This window comes from Neovison vison, chromosome 8 (assembly GCF_020171115.1).
Source record: "Neovison vison isolate M4711 chromosome 8, ASM_NN_V1, whole genome shotgun sequence".
Lineage (NCBI taxonomy): Eukaryota > Metazoa > Chordata > Mammalia > Carnivora > Mustelidae > Neogale > Neogale vison.
In genome coordinates, this window is record NC_058098.1 from 112,953,342 (window position 1) to 112,971,216 (window position 17,875).

At 40.0% G+C, this 17,875-nt stretch overlaps 1 protein-coding gene across 2 annotated transcripts in view; it reads right to left on the reverse strand.

The window, feature by feature from the left end:
- Window positions 1-16,621, reverse strand: part of ARHGEF33 (Rho guanine nucleotide exchange factor 33) — a 49,943-nt gene extending 33,322 nt beyond the window's left edge. For both annotated transcript variants that reach the window (XM_044261707.1, XM_044261708.1), the window contains exons 1-7: window positions 16,553-16,621; window positions 14,948-14,997; window positions 6,818-6,982; window positions 6,180-6,301; window positions 4,904-5,046; window positions 2,196-2,255; window positions 1,205-1,429 (exon numbers count right to left, since the gene is read on the reverse strand). In XM_044261707.1, the coding sequence (XP_044117642.1) occupies window positions 1,205-1,429; window positions 2,196-2,255; window positions 4,904-5,046; window positions 6,180-6,301; window positions 6,818-6,982; window positions 14,948-14,997; window positions 16,553-16,577 (790 nt within the window). In that variant the 5' untranslated portion in view covers window positions 16,578-16,621. The remainder of the gene's footprint in view (window positions 1-1,204; window positions 1,430-2,195; window positions 2,256-4,903; window positions 5,047-6,179; window positions 6,302-6,817; window positions 6,983-14,947; window positions 14,998-16,552) is intronic.
- Between the last annotated feature and the right edge of the window lie 1,254 nt (window positions 16,622-17,875).

Below are 17,875 nucleotides of genomic sequence, written 5' to 3' on the forward strand. Positions count from 1 at the left end.
CCATCAACAGGAGAACAGATAAGCAAATTGCGGTAAATTTATTTAATGATTGAAAAAAGAAATGAACTACACATTATACTGAGAGAAAGAAGCCTGACTCAAAAGAGTACACATTGTATTATTCCCTCTGTATGAGGTCCAAGAACAGATGAAACTAATCTACAGTGACAGAAGTTACAATAGTGGTTCTTCCGGTGGTAAGATGCATGAGAGAACTCTCTGGGGTAACAGAACTGTTGTAATCTGATCCAAGTAGTGATCACAAGAGGCTACACATACATACAGAAAAAGTCAATGAGCTTAAACTTAACCTTTATGAATTTTGCTGTATATAAATTATCCCCCAGTAAAATACTGATTAAAAAAAGGCAACATAAACCTGTTTTAAAACATGGAAGCAAGTACCAGAAGAAACTGTGAAAACAATTTAAAGTGCTTGCTGTTTTCTTCCTAATAAATGTTTTAGTACTATTTAATCTTGCACATGTTCGATAGTAAAAATTAATTTTTTAAAATTGCCTTCCACTGGGGCACCTGGGTGGCTCAGTGGGTTAAAGCCTCTGCCTTCGATTCAGGTCATGATCCCAGGGTCCTGGGATCGAGCCCCGAGTCAGGCTCTCTGCTCCGCGGAGGGCCTGCTTCCTCCTCTCTCTCTGCCTGCCTCCTTGCCTACTTGTGATCTCTCTGTCAAATGAATAAATAAAATCTTTTTTAAAAAATTGCCTTCCACAAAATATTTTGGGGGAAGTGCCATTATGTGATCTCTAATAAGTGTTGAGTAACAATCTGTGATACGAAGGAGAGGAAGGAAGGGAAGAAGGAGGGAGGGAGGACATTCCCTGTTGCTGTGTTTGGTATTTCGGTGGCAGAATACTGATCCAAAACGCACATATTGAAGATTTCGCATCACTGACTACATAGTTCACAAAATGCTGCCCTCCTCACCACCTACTTTATGCCTTTTGTCCCCCCAAAGCACTGTGTTACTAAAAGTCATGGATACCCAGATTAGAGGTGCTGGTCCCAAGCTGGCCATGTGACCTCAGGTGGGTCCCTCCACCTCCATAGTCTTTAGCGTTCATCTGAAAAGGCAACTGGAGACTAAGGGGTCTCATTTGTCCCCTGAACCTATACTCCAAGGATTCTAGCCTATAGGTTTCCTGTTCTGCACAATTTCAGCCTGTTATTTCCTCTCGGGACTTACCAGCTAAAGAGGTTTCACATAAAACATTTTCCAAGGAGCTGTGTCTGCCCTGGCCAGCATCCTTGAGTTTATCTGGGTGGTCTTTTGTGACATATTCCTCGCCCCATTCTTTACCATCCTTTGGCTGCCTCCACACACCAGATGAGAGATGGCTCTTGGGCTGGATATCAGCAGAGAGGCAAGACTTCAGGTTTTCTTCTGCTTCTGGAGTTGTTGGGTTCATCCCTGAAAAATAACACCTGCTGTCCAGATCTGACTTTTTTTTAAAAAAATTGTATTTTTTATTAACTCTGAAATATTATGCCCCTGTATGGGTACAAATTGTCCCTCAAGGATTAAATACATCAACTAAGGTTTAAAAGTGTCCACGGTGGCAAAGGATCTGTTTCCGGCCTATGCATCCTCTACTCTTTGTATGTAGTCTCTACTAAATAAGGCATTTTTTAAAAAGATAAATTTATAAAATAATATAATTAATTTGTAGTAAGTGTCCATTGACTCCCTGTATCTCCTTCCTTTTAGGCAAGCACATCAGGGGGAAAAATGCAGAGGAAGAAAGATGCCAAAGACAATGTTTTCTTTTGGAATATGTCATCCTTGGCCCTGATAATGGTAAGTTGCAAAAAGGAAGAAGGAATGGAGGGAGGGAAGATGAAATAATTTATAAAATACTGGTGGATAACTTTTAAATTATATGCTACATATACCTATGAGTTTCTTAGCAAATATTATCTCAGTGGTAATTGATGTGAGCCGGAAAGAACCAAGAATACTGGTTTTGTCTTGAACTTCTCCATCCCATCTCTCTCCTTGGTTTAACTGAATCACTGACGTACTCCACTAGACATCTTGGAGTCTTAGTAACCATAGTGCTTTATCTTGCCTTTTTTCAAGCCTGGTTTGGGACTGAGGGACTAGAAGCGAGGAAGTTAAGTTGGAAGCTGGGAAAGGGTAGAGTTGCCAGAAAAGAGCTAAACACAGAGCTACTTACCAGGACCCATCATCCCCTTCACACTACTATCTGCAACATGCATGGATCTGGACTCTTGGGCTGCAGAGAAAGGAAAGTTTCCATCAGTATCCTCTAACAGGGGCTGGCACCTTCTATAAGCCAGATATTTGGGACAGACTCAGAGTTGACAGCTTACTGAGGGAGACCGAAGAGCCAAAAATAAAATAAAATTTCAAGCGCTCACTATTTTCACATTTGTAAGAAGATATAATAAGTGGCACTTACCTCCTAAACTACCACAAGAATTAAATGAGTTAATATGTGTAAACTGCACAAAGTAAGAGCTAAATTCTTGTCTAACTATGATGGTGAGGATGAGGAGAGCCAGAGCGATGCTGTCCAAACATAAGTCAGACCCTGCCACTCCTCTGCTTAGCCCTCTCATGGCTTCCCCGGGCAACGTAGAAGCCCAAGGCTTTATAATGACCATAAAGCCCTAAAATATCTGCCCCCTCCCATGCCTGCTGTTTCCTTCTTTTCTTAAAAACTTCATCTTCTGTCGTCTCTCTTGTTCACTCTGCTTTAGCGCCACTGTTCCTGCTCCAACTTGAACATCTCAATGATGTTCCCGCCAGGACCTTGGCATGGGCAGTTCCCTTTCTTCCCCCTCCGTGTGCATCAGCTCACACCCTCACTTCCTTCCGGTCTGTACCTGGCCCTGACTCTAAAATTACAGCTGTGTTTCCCTATTTTTCTCCCTATCACTAACATATGACACATTTTATCTAGCTTGTTTGTTGTCAGCTTCCACGAGGGCAGGGATGTTTATTGTTTCGTTCATTACTCTCTCCCACCATCTACATCAGCGTCTGGGGTGATGGATGGATAGAAGGAAAGACAGACAGGTAGTGGGACAGTCAGCACCTTGACTGCAACCTCATGAAAGACCTTGAGCCAGAGGCACCCACAGATTCCTGACTCAGAGAAACTAGAACATGATGAATGTTTTGCTATTTTAAGCTACTGAATTTTGGAGAAATAAGCAACAATTGCACCATTTTATAACAGTGGGTAAGTGGGTAAGCCCACCCTTTCTAAAGTTTGGCCCTTGGATCCTGAGTTTTAGCATAACCTATCCTATCCAGAATGCCTTCTTATGGCACATTATTTGGGAAAAATTCTGCAGTAACCCAGTTGACTGAACTATGTTATATAAGCCGCGTCTATTATAACAGGGAAGTAAGGAAGAGTTTCTACCACACAGCTCATTGAACTCCATCTAAGCACTTCGCAAATATAATTTTTAATCTTTTATCTTATGAACACGTTCAACTTCCCCAGCAGACCTGGCATTGATCTGACCTCTACTTTCTGAGGCAATCCTATATTCTTTCCTAATAAGACCATCTTTTTACGTCCTGCTCCTCGTGAGGTAACAGAGGAAATACAACCACCTGTGATGCACCCGCTCCGTCCCCAGATGGATCAGTGAGTTTTCCCAGGCTGCACCGATCAGTCTCAAAGTACTGACTCAAAGGGATTAAAAAAAAACTACAAAGAAAAAAGCAGATCCATACTTTGAAATTATACAGATTAAAAGTCATCTGATTTTGATTTTTTAATTTAGTGATTCAAAACACATTCATCGTCTAGGAATACATTGTGCCTTAATGCATAAGGGTAGAAAGCCACCAGCCCTGCCCCAGAGGAGCTTACACTCGGTTGAGAAGGCCTTGAGCAAGCTCTTTTGGAGACCTTCTATATGTTAGCCAAAACAATTTTAAAAAAGGACAGTTCCTCTAAACATTAATGTCTACATCACCCTGCAGCATATATAAGGTGCTTTATTAGACATTGCTGAGCATACAAAGATGTAGCAAATGTGTAACCAGACATGGTCGTAGACGGAGGTGGCTGGATGGAAAGCCAGTTTCTTTAGCTCTGCCCAGGAGAAGTTTTCTGGCATCTGTTCTCGCATCCCTCAGATCAGGGGTGTTGCTAATGACTGTCAGTCCACAGACAGCGCCAGCCCTGGGTATCCAGAGAACGAGGCATACAGAATTACACTGTCACTTGTGTCACTCCCTGCCACTGAAGGCAGATCTGATTTTCTCCTCTATCAGTGAAACCTTGCTGAAGAAAGAGCTGAACACACAGTTTTATGCTAAGAATATGCCTATCTTTAAATTACCTATGCAGAGAGACAAGGGTGGAAAGTAATGTGGAAAATAAAACAAGTTATTAGAGTGAATAACTTTTCCAACATTTTCCTCCTGGGTTAGTGTTTGAAATTTAGAACCCAGATAAGTATTCCACCCCCCCCAAAAAAAAATCTTTTAAAATTGGACAGATTCCTCCGGTCTCTTAGATGCCTCTGGATTTTTTTTTTTTTTTAAGGTTTTATTTATTTATTTGATAGAGAGAGAGAGAAAGTACAGCAGGGGGAGCTGCAGGCAGAGGGAGAAGGAGAAGAAGGCTTCCCGCTGAGCAGGAAGCCGGATTTGGGGTTCCATCCCAGGACCCTGAGATCATGATCAGAGCAGAAGGCAGAGGCTTAACACACTGAGCCGCCCAGGCATCCCAGGATCCTGTGGATTCCTATAAATTCCAGTTATAGGTGGAAAAATTCTGAGCTATACATCATTTTCCTATAAGGATACAAGACATAAACCCATTCTCACTATTACTCAAGCGCTAGGAATCAAGGGGAAAGGCTGGGCTAATTCAGTATGATTTGCAAACTGTACCTTTTTCATAGGCCTGAGAAGGCAAAAGATTTGTAAAGTCTTCACTTGGAAGAACAGGCTCAGGGATATTGATCGAACGGAAAGGACTTCCTTGTGCCTGAGCAGGCCCAGCCTGCGAGCCATGTTCTTCTTTCTGAGTTTTCCTGGGGAAGGAAAACAAAGGGTCTTAATGCCTGATGGGTTAAGAAGAGAAACAGTTCAGAATAATTCAAGAAAAATTCTGAATTATTAGGTTGAACCATATAAAAGTGCTGTTTTTGTAAATTAAAAAGTTAGATACTAGCCGTTCTTAGGGTTCAACTTAATTCATCGCCAAAGCTGGAGAAAATTTTCAAATATATACAAATCACATCCTAATTGTAATATCTAAATGTTTGTTTTTCTGTTCCTGGCTTCCTTGTCATCAGGATTTGTACAGAGTTAGCAATGGTGACAATTTGCTTGGGATGATTTACATTCACTCAACAATGTGGTTGAAGACCACAAACAACAAGCCATTCTTCGGGGTCACACAAATATTATTACCATATTTCTATTTTATTTTATTTTTTTAAAAGATTTTATTTATTTATTTGACAGAGAGAGATCACAAGTAGGCAGAGAGGCAGGCAGAGAGAGAGAGGAGGAAGCAGGCTCCCTGCTGAGCAGAGAGCCCGATGCGGGACTCGATCCCAGCACCCGGAGATCATGACCTGAGCCGAAGGCAGCGGCTTAACTGCTGAGCCACCCAGGCGCCCTACCATATTTCTATTTTAAATTTGATAATTTAAAAGTTCCAACTTGATATAGCAATAATGATCATATAGGGTTAATGGTGAACCTTAATGATTCAAGCTGGTTGAAATATTAACATAACTGTATTTTGGATGGTAGACGTAAACTAGTAATAGCATTAGAGAAATTTTAGAAAACTAATTAAAAAAGAAAATCACGAGTGACCCCACTATCTTAACACACAATTACCATCCTTAAATATATCTTTCTAGTTGTTAGTTTACATGTTTTTTACAGTTGAAATAAAAGTCTACATGTCACTTTATATCCTTTTCATTTCACTTCCTATTGTATTGAGTGCATTTTCCATGCAAGTTACCAACCATTTTTAAACATAACTGACTTTTATGATTCTATAACCTCCATCACAAGCTGACCTGCAGATCCCAGCAGTATATAGCCACTTAGCTATCTGCTGAGAGAGGGGTTGGAATTCTCAGTGTCACTCTCCAAGACTCTGCTTATGGGTTTGCCATTGGGCGGTTTTGTGTAAAACACTCACTTGGCTTTAACTTTTCGAGATTCCCTTCTCTTTTCCTGCTGAAGTTGTTCAATTTTCTGTTGCATTTCTTCTTGCTTGGAAGTGATGGCTTGAATCATTGACATGGCATTGCTCAGCTCTTCCTGAAAAATAGAAATTGATAAATATTAAATTTGGTAAAAGGTAAAAGGGGTGAAAGGATATATCATGATATCTAGTATATAATAAGCTTTTAATACATATTTGTTCAATGAATGAGAGATGAACATCTTATTTCTATTGTAGTCTATAATTTTTTTTCTAAATATCTTATTTATTTATTTGACAGAGAGAGAGAGATCACAAGTAGGCAGAGAGGCAGGCAGAGAGAGAAGGGGAAGCAGGCTCCCCACTGGGCAGAGAGCCGGATGTGGGGCTCGATCCCAGGACTTATGAGATCATGACCTGAACTGAAGGCAGAGGCTCAACCCACTGAGCCACCCAGGTGCCCCTGTAGTCTATAATTTTAACACAGAGATTCAAGAAAGAAAAACACGAAACAGATTTTTTTTTTTCCGTGACAATTAGTGAATTTGGCTGCTACATGAAAGGTGTTTTTCTACGTCTGTGACTAAGACCAAGAACCCTTTGTTTAGCTAGGGAATAGAAGAGGAACCTACCTTGAAGTAGTTCAACGAATTCTTCATCTCAGTAACTTTTTCTTCCATGGAACATCGGCAGCTCTTAACCTTCTCTTCCAAAGCATATTCTCCATGTTGAATTCTTGACAGTTCTTGCATTGCTTCCGTGAATCCAGTTTTGAGTTCAGAGGCCAAGGCCTGCAACTAAAGACAATCACCAAGAGTGAATTCAGTTTTCTGTAAACTGTTATAAATATTACCACTGGCCCCTTGAGTTTTCATTTTGTTTGAGACACCAGGCCCCTGAAAATCTACAGACCTCATTTCCTGGTAGACTAAAGTTTAGACAACATATGGCAAACTTGGTCCCATTCTTTTAGGGAAAGAGGGGATTTTTTATATAGCACATGCCGAAGCTTAATAGTGACAAGCAAGCAAACCATTAAGTTTACAAGTGCTCCTGTGAGGTACTGTTTATTCTAATACCTTTGATTAAAACGAGATTTACTTGAAAAGCAACATATGCATGTGAAATACAATCTGATCCAATAACTCTTTTAATCCCATGAAAGAAGGGATGGGTCATATTATCCCTGGTGTTGTAGAAGATGAAGAAATTCAGTTATATTTCCCTTAAAAAATTAAATGATAAAAATAGTAATAACTAGGCATATCTGAGAGTTTATTTGAAAGGGAAGAGGCTATATATATAATATTTATATCTATATAAATATTATATAAATAAATATTATATATATTAATAATATATATAAATATTATATATATATGGTGATGTCATGGAAAAGGTGTAAATGGCATTTGCATTTGAGTAGCAGGAAATAACTACAGTGTCAGGAGCTCAGCACACTGTTGTTGATAGTGATGTTGGATTATCTTCAGGAGTCAAGCCTGGTCCTGTAGGAGTGCACACATCAGACTTCTATTGTCAACTTCCATACCATGAAAAATGTATCAATTCTGGAGTCAGATAGGGTACAAATTCTAGCTCTCCTATGAGAAGTAAGACCTCAGGCAAGTTGGTTAACCTCTTTGTAGCAGTCTCCTCCTGCATAAAATAACTACTGTGACACCTATTTCACAGGGCTGTCTGGAGATTCAATGAATACATGTAGGTAAGCTTCCTGACACAGTGCATGCTTGGTACAAAGAAGGTATTCGAGAAATTTAATTCTTCTCCCCCTTTCAGTGACACATCAAAAAGTTAAGCACATTTGGTGAGTGCTGTGAAGTGTGTAAACCTGGCAATTCACAGACCTGTACCCCTGGGGATAAAAATATATGTTTATAAAAAATAAAAAATTTAAAAAAAAAGTTAAGCACAAACAGAAATGTGGAGAAAATGGAACGCTTCTAAAGTTCGGGTTGTTGGTTTTTTTTTTTTTTATTGAACAAATGTAAAGAAGCATTTTCAACACACAGAAAGTTAAGATAATAATAACAATAAGATAATAACATTACTTTCTTGAAATTCATGATCTTATACTCTGCTAAGGAGAGGAAGTCGTAGCTTCAGTTCTCTCTTTAAAACAAAATTTTTGACAACATTAACAAAATTCCTTCCAATGTATACTTCTAAACATTTTCAGAATCTGGTCATCCAAAATGATTCCAGCTCACAACGACACCTCCCACTATGAAATGACTTGGTCTCCTACACCACATTTTTAAAATATAGGGTTTTGTGGTTCACTGTGCCTCACAAAGGTTTCTTTCAAGGGGCGGGAATAGTGAGAAATAAGAGGAGCCAAAGAGATCATTCTGAGGACAAAAGCAGGACCTGCCAAGCAATCAGGGCTGGAAGGCTGAGAAACAACACGAGCCATCTATATTTCGCCACAGTCATTTTTAATTTTAATTAATCTTTGCAATGGATCTTTGTACATGTCCTAATCTAGTCATCATAATGGATTAAATCACCAAGTCCACTACCTTTGATCTGATAGTTCTCATTATGTAAATTCATCTTCAGTGAACAAAATAAAATCGACGGCAATATAATATCAAAGCAAAATCTGTGCAAGTTTTAAAATTGAAGGAAGGAAACCTGACATTCATTCAGGTGCTCTGGTTTTCTGTTTGAAAAAAAAAAAAAAAGGGAACCACTCTCCGACAGAAATAGGTTTCATTATCACTGCTCCCTTAGGTGGATGTACGGAGTTTTCCCCAGGAACCAAAAGACAGCAGGAGGATCCTAGGGGAAAGGACTTTTCCTCACCTGTAGAACCCCAGCTCTCAAAAAAAAAGAGTTTCCCTAACAGCCAGGTTATATAGGGACTTTGGGGATTTTGAAACCATTTTAGGTTAGGAACCCATTTCTTTCCCATTTATTACTTTGAGCCCCTTGGGTACCTACCACCAAAATAACACTATTGACTGATAAACAGCTTTCCATCCACGGATCAGCCAAGGAAAGGATGCCACATGTGAGCATAAGCACACCAGAAACGTGTCGCCTTGAAGACGGCACGGGGCTCAGACTCTTTAGTGGCTACAGACTAGTTTTCCAGTACCAACTGGCCCTTCCTTGTGAATAAAAAACACTCTGAGGACATGGACTTAACATCTTTTCTCTGCTCTCTCTCTTCAACTCTCTCATTTGACAGCCCACAGCCCACCCCAAGGATTAGAAATGGGTGTCTACCTTGTTCTCCAGCGAGTTGAACACGTTCCTCATCTCGTTGATTTTTTCATGAAGCTGTTCTAGAGAGGTTATGATCCCTCCATCCTGCCGCTGGAGGCGGGCTCCCACCGGAGGCAGGTTCAGGGAAGACTTGTACTTCGAGGCCTAGGGTACCACAGAGGGCATCTTAGGCTCAAAGAAATAGGGGAGAGGAGTCCGAATTCTTCCTGTTTCCTGTTCTTAATTTCTGTTTCTCAATTTTCTTTACTTTCTTGGCCTCTTAACTCTTCTCAAGGTGAATTTTAATCAATGTCTTCCCATCATTTTTCACCAAAGTTCCCTCAAACTAAATTTTCATAAATTATGCAAGTTGTTCCAACTTGTTTTTCACACAGACTTGCCCTTCATTCTGTTCCATTATCAAGGTCAAAGTCTAGTCTGAGTCCAACTCAGGGGACTGGGCCTGGGCCTTGAGATCCCTGCTAAGTCATAAATGTCAAGATTTGAGGAAGCTCCACAAGGCAGGCCAAATTCCTACAACACCTGACAACAGGCTAAGAAGCAGCACACAATGGCAAGGACGCCAACGTAATTGCTTGGGTTCCCCCCCAAACCAGGGTTTGTACAGAGGAAATATGGTCTTTCTGCTAGTTTTCATCCTCTTCATTTTAGGCCTCTTTATTAATCCCCAGATATATGATAATTTAAAACAAAAAGTGGGCAGCAAGTCATTCAAGTGGTCGAGTAAATTTCCCAAAACTACTCTTCTACACTCCCTACAGAAGTTGACCCTTAACGTCATTCTTACAGTGCACGACTGAAGAAGATGTGAAGCAGGACATGCTGGAAATTTATCTTATCAATCTGGGAATCACCACAGGTCTAGTAGAATTAATTTCTCTGGTGTTGGGAGATAGTCCTTAGTGGCAAAAAGAGACTGAGGCTCAAAACGGACTTAACAAATCCTAGAAAACTTTCAAAGGCAATTTTAATGATGAAACCTATTACTGTAGGACTGGTTCCCATAGTTTTTCAGTTAGGGGTCCTTTTGGCACATAACTCATTTTCTTAAATTATTTTCTTTGAATTATTTTCATTATAGAGAAAAGGAAAAAAGAAAAAAAATCACTTCAAATCTCCCTACTTTTATACAACCGCAAATGTTTGGGCACATTTTCTTCTGTTTTTTTTTTTTTTTTCTTTTTTTAAGATTTTATTTATTTATTTGACAGAGAGAGATCACAAGTAGGCAGAGAGTTAGACAGAGAGAGAAGGGGAAGCAGGCTCCCCGCTGAGCAGAGAGCCGGATGCGGGGCTCGATCCCAGGACACCAAGATCATGACCTGAGCCGAAGGCAGCGGCTTAATCCACTGAGCCACCCAGGCACCCCTTTTCTTCTGTTTTGTTCTGTGAATATAAGTGCATACATTTATATGGTTGAACTCATACTACAGATATATTTGCCAAAGACTGTTATAAACCCTTTCCTGTAGCCTTTGAATTTTTTTCTATGTGTCTATTTTTTTTAAGATTTTATTTATTTATTTGACAGACAGAGATCACAAGTAGGCAGAGAGGCAGAGAGGCAGGCAGAGAGAGAGAGGGAAGCAGGCTCCCTACTGAGCAGAGAGCCTGATGTGGGGCTCAATCCCAGGACCCTGGGATCATGAGCCGAAGGCAGATGCTTTAACCCACTGAGCCACCCAGGTGCCCCTCTATGTGTCTATCTTTAATGGTTACTCGATATTCCATCCTATGGATGTGCCAGAGTTTATCCACCCATTCAGTTTTCTTGGAAATTTCTGCTGTTTGTAATTTTTCAACATTATAGATAATGCTGACCTATAATGCTTTTTATTTAAAGCTTGGTATGCATTTCAGATTATTTCCTTAGGATACATTCCTAAATATGAAATTACTGTGAGTTTAAGGACGTTGGGTAGTATTTGACTCAAAGGGCTAAATTAGTGTATTTAGAAAAACATGTCTTGGACAAAATATACAAAACATAAGTAACATAAATGGAGGAGGCTGCAATGTTTACATTCCTGCAGGTGAGCCAGAAACATATTGGAATTCACATCATTAGGCGGGAGTTGGGCTAGGACCAAATGGTGCAGTTACCACATCTGTGGCCTTGATTGTGGGACCCCCACCCCCACATCTCAAGTTAATGGAATCTTATTTTAAAAATCCGTGTGCAAAAGTAAATAATCAGTCTGCAGCAACACAATCTGACTCTGAAGAAGAGAGTGGGTGAAATCTGAGAGGCCTATGTACAGTGAACGAAGGATGAGGGAAAAGCAGAATAGACTTGGAGTCAAATAAAACGGAATATGAGCTAAAGAACAATCAGTGAATCCACACGGATTCACTGGTTCTGGTAATAATTCTGGAATGAACTGGGAGCTGGTAGTGCTTGTTCTCCTGTTGGCTCCCGTGATCTGATTTGGGTCAAGGTACCTTATTTACCAAGGAGGTCAAATCCTTCTAAAGAGCAGGGAGCTAATTAGGGTTACGAACATTTTAACACTTTTACTGTATTTTAACTAAAAAGTTCTATTGACGTTTCCACCAATTTACACACACTCATCAAATCTAAATACTATTAAAAATAACTAAATACTATTAATTATTTTATTATTCACTAATCAGATTGTCATAAGTTTCAAAAGCCTCCATCTTCTCTCTTACTTATTAGCTATCTATAATTCTACTTTGGGGGTTGCCTGGGTGGCTCAGTGGGTTAAAGCCTCTGCCTTCGGCTCAGGTCATGATCCCAGGGTCCTGGGATCGAGCCCCACATCGGGCTCTCTGCTCAGTGGGGAGTCTGCTTCCCACTCTCTCTGTCTCTGCCTGCCTCTCTGCCTACTTGTGATCTCTGTCTGTCAAATAAAAAAAAATTTTTTTAAATCTTATAATTCTACTTTGGTAAGTTGTCTGTGTCCTTTGCCCATACTCTATTGAGGTATCAGAAGTTTCTTTTTTTACTGACTTGTATTGACTATTTATATATCATTAAACCCTTGTGGTATTTTTCTGTAAAAAAAATTTCCTGTTTTGTTATTTACCTTTCAATTGGCTGAAAATACATTTATGTTGGGAAATTTTTAAATTGGGATGTAGGGGGAAATCTCAAGCCATTTCCTTTGTGATTTCTTCCAGTGCTTTTTTCACATCCAGAGACAAGATAAATATTCACTCATTCTAAACTTCTATAATTTGATTTTTTAAATTTCTAGCCCTTTAATCCATTTTTTAGTTTATTTTGATTAGGGTAGGAAGTAAGGATCTCTTCTTTTTTGTCCCAAAGAAGAACTAGACAATTTCCAAACATGATTTGACACCAGATTAAATGAGTGCATCAGATCTCTTGGCTCAAAGCAATATACACATCTTGTAGATATTCATTCATTCATTCATTCAACTAATATTTATTGAATATGTGTTATAATCCAGGCACTGTACTTTATGCTGAGGATACAACAGACAGCAAAATGGACTAAGTCCCTGCCCTTGGAGCTTACATTCTAGAGAAGGAAACAGACAATTAAAAAATAAATAAATAAATAAATAAATAAACAAAATACTATTTACTATAATTTCAGGAAGGAATGGGGTCTATCAGGAAAATAAAATAGAAAATGGCTAAAATGTCATATTTTACTTCAAATTTCATAGTTTGCTCTCCCTTCTTGGTATAGATTGTATTCTATTATAGTTAACCTCTCCCTGCTTCCCTCCTTCCTCTTCCTCTTCTTCTTTCTTTACTTCGCCTTCATCTTCTTTTGGTTAAATGTTGCTTGGAGTAACCAGTCTGGGTTTTAGGAAGCATTCTTTTAAAACAAGGATCGGGTTATGATCACAGCACCACAGAGGTCATATAGACCAGCTTCGTTTCCACTGCTTCATTTGTTCCACTGCGAACAGATGTACTTGGGTTTGTGATACAATGAGAGAATGAGGCCACCCCCCACTGCCGCTATATTTAGCCAACATTCAGGGAGTGACCTACATAAAATCTATAATAGACTTTAAATCATACCTAAGTTTAAAGACATACTCACAGTCACTCCGATGCCATACACAGGTCAGATGTGATGTGAGCAGAGGAGAGGTGGGCAGGGAAGGCAGTTGGAAGTCGTGGACAAGTGAGGCATCAAGTCAGCACGGAGTGAAGACTCACTCCTGCTCCCAGGCATTTGTTCAAGCTGGTCCCTCTGCTTGAAACACCTTTTCCCATATCCACTTACCAAACGACCAATCTGTCCTTAAATGCCGTCAGCCAATATTCATTCATCTCTCCACCACATCAATACCTCTGAGGTAATCCTTCCATCAGCCTACCTGTTTCAGCCATTTATTGTATATGTTTTCCAGAAGGTGGACACTTAAAAATCTATTGCAAATGTCTGTTTTATTTCTTACTAGACCAAGCAGTTGATTTTACACATAGTAACTGCTCAAGAAATATGTAATAAATTGAAATGAGGCTGTTTCCTCTACTCCTTCCCACTGCTGGTCTTGGTCTAGGAGCAGCATGATTACAAAAATGTTTTCATAATCCTGTGTTGGCTCGCTCTGATTGGCTCACAGCAGTGACCTCTTGCATGAGATTTCTGGGAACTAGTCATTATTTTCATTTTACTATCACTTAAACTCAACAAATCTAAATAACATTTCCCTTAAAACTCTCCACTCTTCTGGATTCCTATTGCTCTTTCCAGAAGACCACTCCCCTACCAAACCTTAGAACTTTACATCCAACTTTGAAATCATTCTTTCTCCCAGCCCCCACCAAGCTCTGCTAATTCTTTCCTCCATCTCCTGCATTCCAGATTATAGTGCCTTAACTTGAGAGGGGAGCATGGATTTTCCTAGCCCAAAGCTTCTTTTACGTTACAGATTATATCAAAATAAACATCCATGATTTTTAAGGACAGGGTTTTACTTTAAATTTACATTTAGAAGATAGACACCAAACAAATACTCCGTAGAAAGTCAAAGCAGCTCCCAGTGACTGTTGTTGCAAACATACTATAAAATGTTCTGCAATATTTTTAACTTCCTTAGAAATAAAATTATTCCCATTGTTCAGAGGGAGCTTAACATTTTTTTGATCACCCTGTGTGAACATCTGCAGTGTTAACCCCCTTTCAATTTTCAATTTTCCCTGCTAAAATAGGAAACAAAGAAAAACAGAGCTTGCTCTCTCCTCCTCTCTCATGGAGTTGGCGTCACACAGTGTCATGGCCCGAGTGATGGTGGCGATGAGCAAGGCAACCGGAACGGACGTGGGAGTGGCCATGCCATAATTTAGAACCTAGAGAAGCTGTCCTTCACTCAACAGTTTTCTCAAAAGCACAACGTGAGCTTTGCTCTCTGCCCTGCCTACTTGATGGTCCTGGTAAGCGAACAAATGCAATGACAGACGTGCAAGCACTTGTGAGTGCTAGAAAACTCTATACATCAGCGACAGTCATCACTATCACACACAGGAGTGTTCAAAACAATCTAATTGTTTTTACCTGGTAAATCTGTGTGGAAGGGTTATTCATCGGCATATGTTCATTCTCTCCTGTAGGAAGAAAGAGCTTTGTTCAATGAACATGACTCATTCTGTCCCTATCCTCCTCACACACATGCAAGGAAGGAGGCGACTCATAGGATCTTAAATCTGTGGCTGCATGACAAGAAACCAGTGATATAAGAACAAAACGTAAGACGGTGTAGGTGGTTTCTATATTCACATCCTAATGACCTAACCATAGCTACCTGATAAAACCCTTGTGGTAACAAAACAAAACATATTCTACCACAGTGGGGAAGTTTCTCAACCAAACTAAATGATTAGTGATCATTAATCAACCAGAAGGGAATGCCCTTGAAGGGTTTCCCTCATGTTCTTGAGGCTAACAGGAGTTTACTTGAGGAGGTAGTTCTGTACTCAGGCTACACCAGACTCCTGTCTAGTTATCACTCTGTTGTTCTCAGGACACCTACATAAAATATCCTTGCCAAATTTTTAAGGTTTCCGTCCCACTACCCAGATCCTCTAAGGTAATCTTACTGTCTTCCTGTGCAAAAGGGCTGGTAAAGGGAACTGTCAACGGAAAGATTCTGGGAAGGACGCAGGCAGAAAGAAAAAGAATATTGGCAACACCTGAGACTGAAACACAGGGCAAATACAAAGGAGGTAGTAGGTTATAAAAACCACTTATAAACTAGGGAGAAAAAGCGTTGGCTTAAACTTTCAGAACCACATTGGCTGGCCACGAAGACAAGACAGTCATGTAAATCACGCAGCTCATTCCTCATCCGCTTAGTTCTATTTCCATTGTGTCACATCGCATGAATCAAGCAGTTTATAGATGAAGGCACCAGTTGCAAATATTTGGATGTATGAATGTGTGTGTGTATTGTTCCCTTAAGACATACTGGTGTAGAAAAACCCTCCCTTAGAGGAACCAGCTTCAGTGTATTAAGTTCATAAATAATACATAACCTGAGCCCAGAACTTATGTAAACAGAAGGCTGTTCCTATAAAATCCAGGTGGTTTGAGATCACCAAAACTCCTCACACGAGCTTGGGTCAAGATTACTTAGCCCATTTTATACTGTGTCCCAGCAGCCTGGTATCAGGGCAAGAACCAGAACATGAGAACAGAAAACAGGCTTCCAGATCAAACTTTGACATTTTGTGATTATAGCCTGACTCCTCTAGGAATGTTTCCTTATCTGTAAATTGGAGATGATAACAGAACTATTTCTATATGGTTGATTCTGTGTGGTAAAGATGAAAAGAGAGAGCACTTATGTTTCTAGAAGGTGTTGGATGTTTATTATTTGAATCTGTATCTTGGCCTTATTCAGCAGGTTGTTGTGAAGCAAGTCCTCAAGTTATTGCTAAGAAAAATAAGCTAATTATTCAGACCAAATTATATAGATAGCATTTCCACATGTCCTGTTTCTCCAGCACCGAGTTTGTACTCTTCATGGTCATTATATGATAAGAAGGAGATGAGAGGAGTGAGGGTAACTTATTATCATGTTTTGATACAATGGCAAGAGAAGATTGAAACCTCTGTTTCTTAAATCCTGAGATCTAAAGCAAAACATAGGAAAAATCTAACCTTGCTTTGTTTTGGTCTTTTCCATGGTGCCTGTTGCTTCTTTCCTCCAGCTGATTCTTCAACATTACATCCTCATTGTCCCTGGATCAGGCCACCCCTTCTTCTCTGGACCTGGCAATTGAAATCAAGAATACGGGATAGTAAGGAGGACTGGTGAAGTAACTGGATTTATTTTATGTATTAACATAATAATTGAGATGAACAGAGCTATTAGAAGCAACTTGAGGTTTATGTCATTTCAGAAGAGTAAAAATATCAAGTTAATATTTGGTTTAAAAGTTAAAGGTATTTTTAAAATAAACATGAAATTCATTACTTAAAATTGTGGCAGTTTTTAATACACTGTATTTTTTTATCAAATCAATTCCTTTAGCCCCATTAATTTTATTAACAGGTTATCGTTGAGGGAGATCGTCTTAAGAAGAAAAAACTTGGGGTCCCTGGGTGGCTCAGTGGGTTAAAGCCTCTGCCTTCCGCTCAGCTCATGGTCTTAGGATCCTGGGATCGAGCCCCACATTGGGCTCTCTGCTCAACGGGGAGCCTGCTTCCCCCTCTCTCTCTGCCTGCCTCTCTGCCTACTTGTGATCTCTGTCAAATAAATAAATAAAATCTTACAAAAGAAGAAGAAGAAGAAGAAACTTAAGCAAGTATGAAGGCCAATACATCTGTTTCTATTTCGTTGCACAGTGAGTGCCTTGATGACCTCGTTCCCACTTTTGGCATCTGGTAGACCACTTTATACACAGGGGCTGTTATCAGATGCGGCCTGGTTGTACTGACCGTCGCACATGGAGCCGCACGTTCAGCATGCAGTCGAAAAACAAACCTAACCATCCGTGATATAGACATTGGCCTTCTTTTTGGCCATCTAGGATTTTAACCCTTTCCAACAACAGGGGAGTCTTCCCATCTTACAAAGCTTGATTAAGTCTCTTACTCTAGAGGCTGAAAGTGGCAGGTTCTCCTAAGCTCCCTGCCGCTTTGGCATGAAGGCCGCATGCTCTAGCGTATGCCACTCAGATTTACTCACACCAGTTGACACTGGCAGTTGCAGAAGGATTTCTTAAGACAGATATACTGGATGTACTTTGCATCCTGGATGTACTTTCTAAGAAACAGAGTTCCTAAAATAGCAGTGGCCCCATGGGTGGTGGCAGGGACCATGACCTGGTACAGAGTTGAGATAACTCCAACTGCTGCTTGGGTGTTTTCCTCACCAGAAGAGCTGTACTCTATGATTTGGGGCATTGTTGCTGGCTGCATAATCCCAGTCTTGTTCTCCAGGCTCCCAGCAACCCTGTGAGCTGCCCATATCCTTTCAGC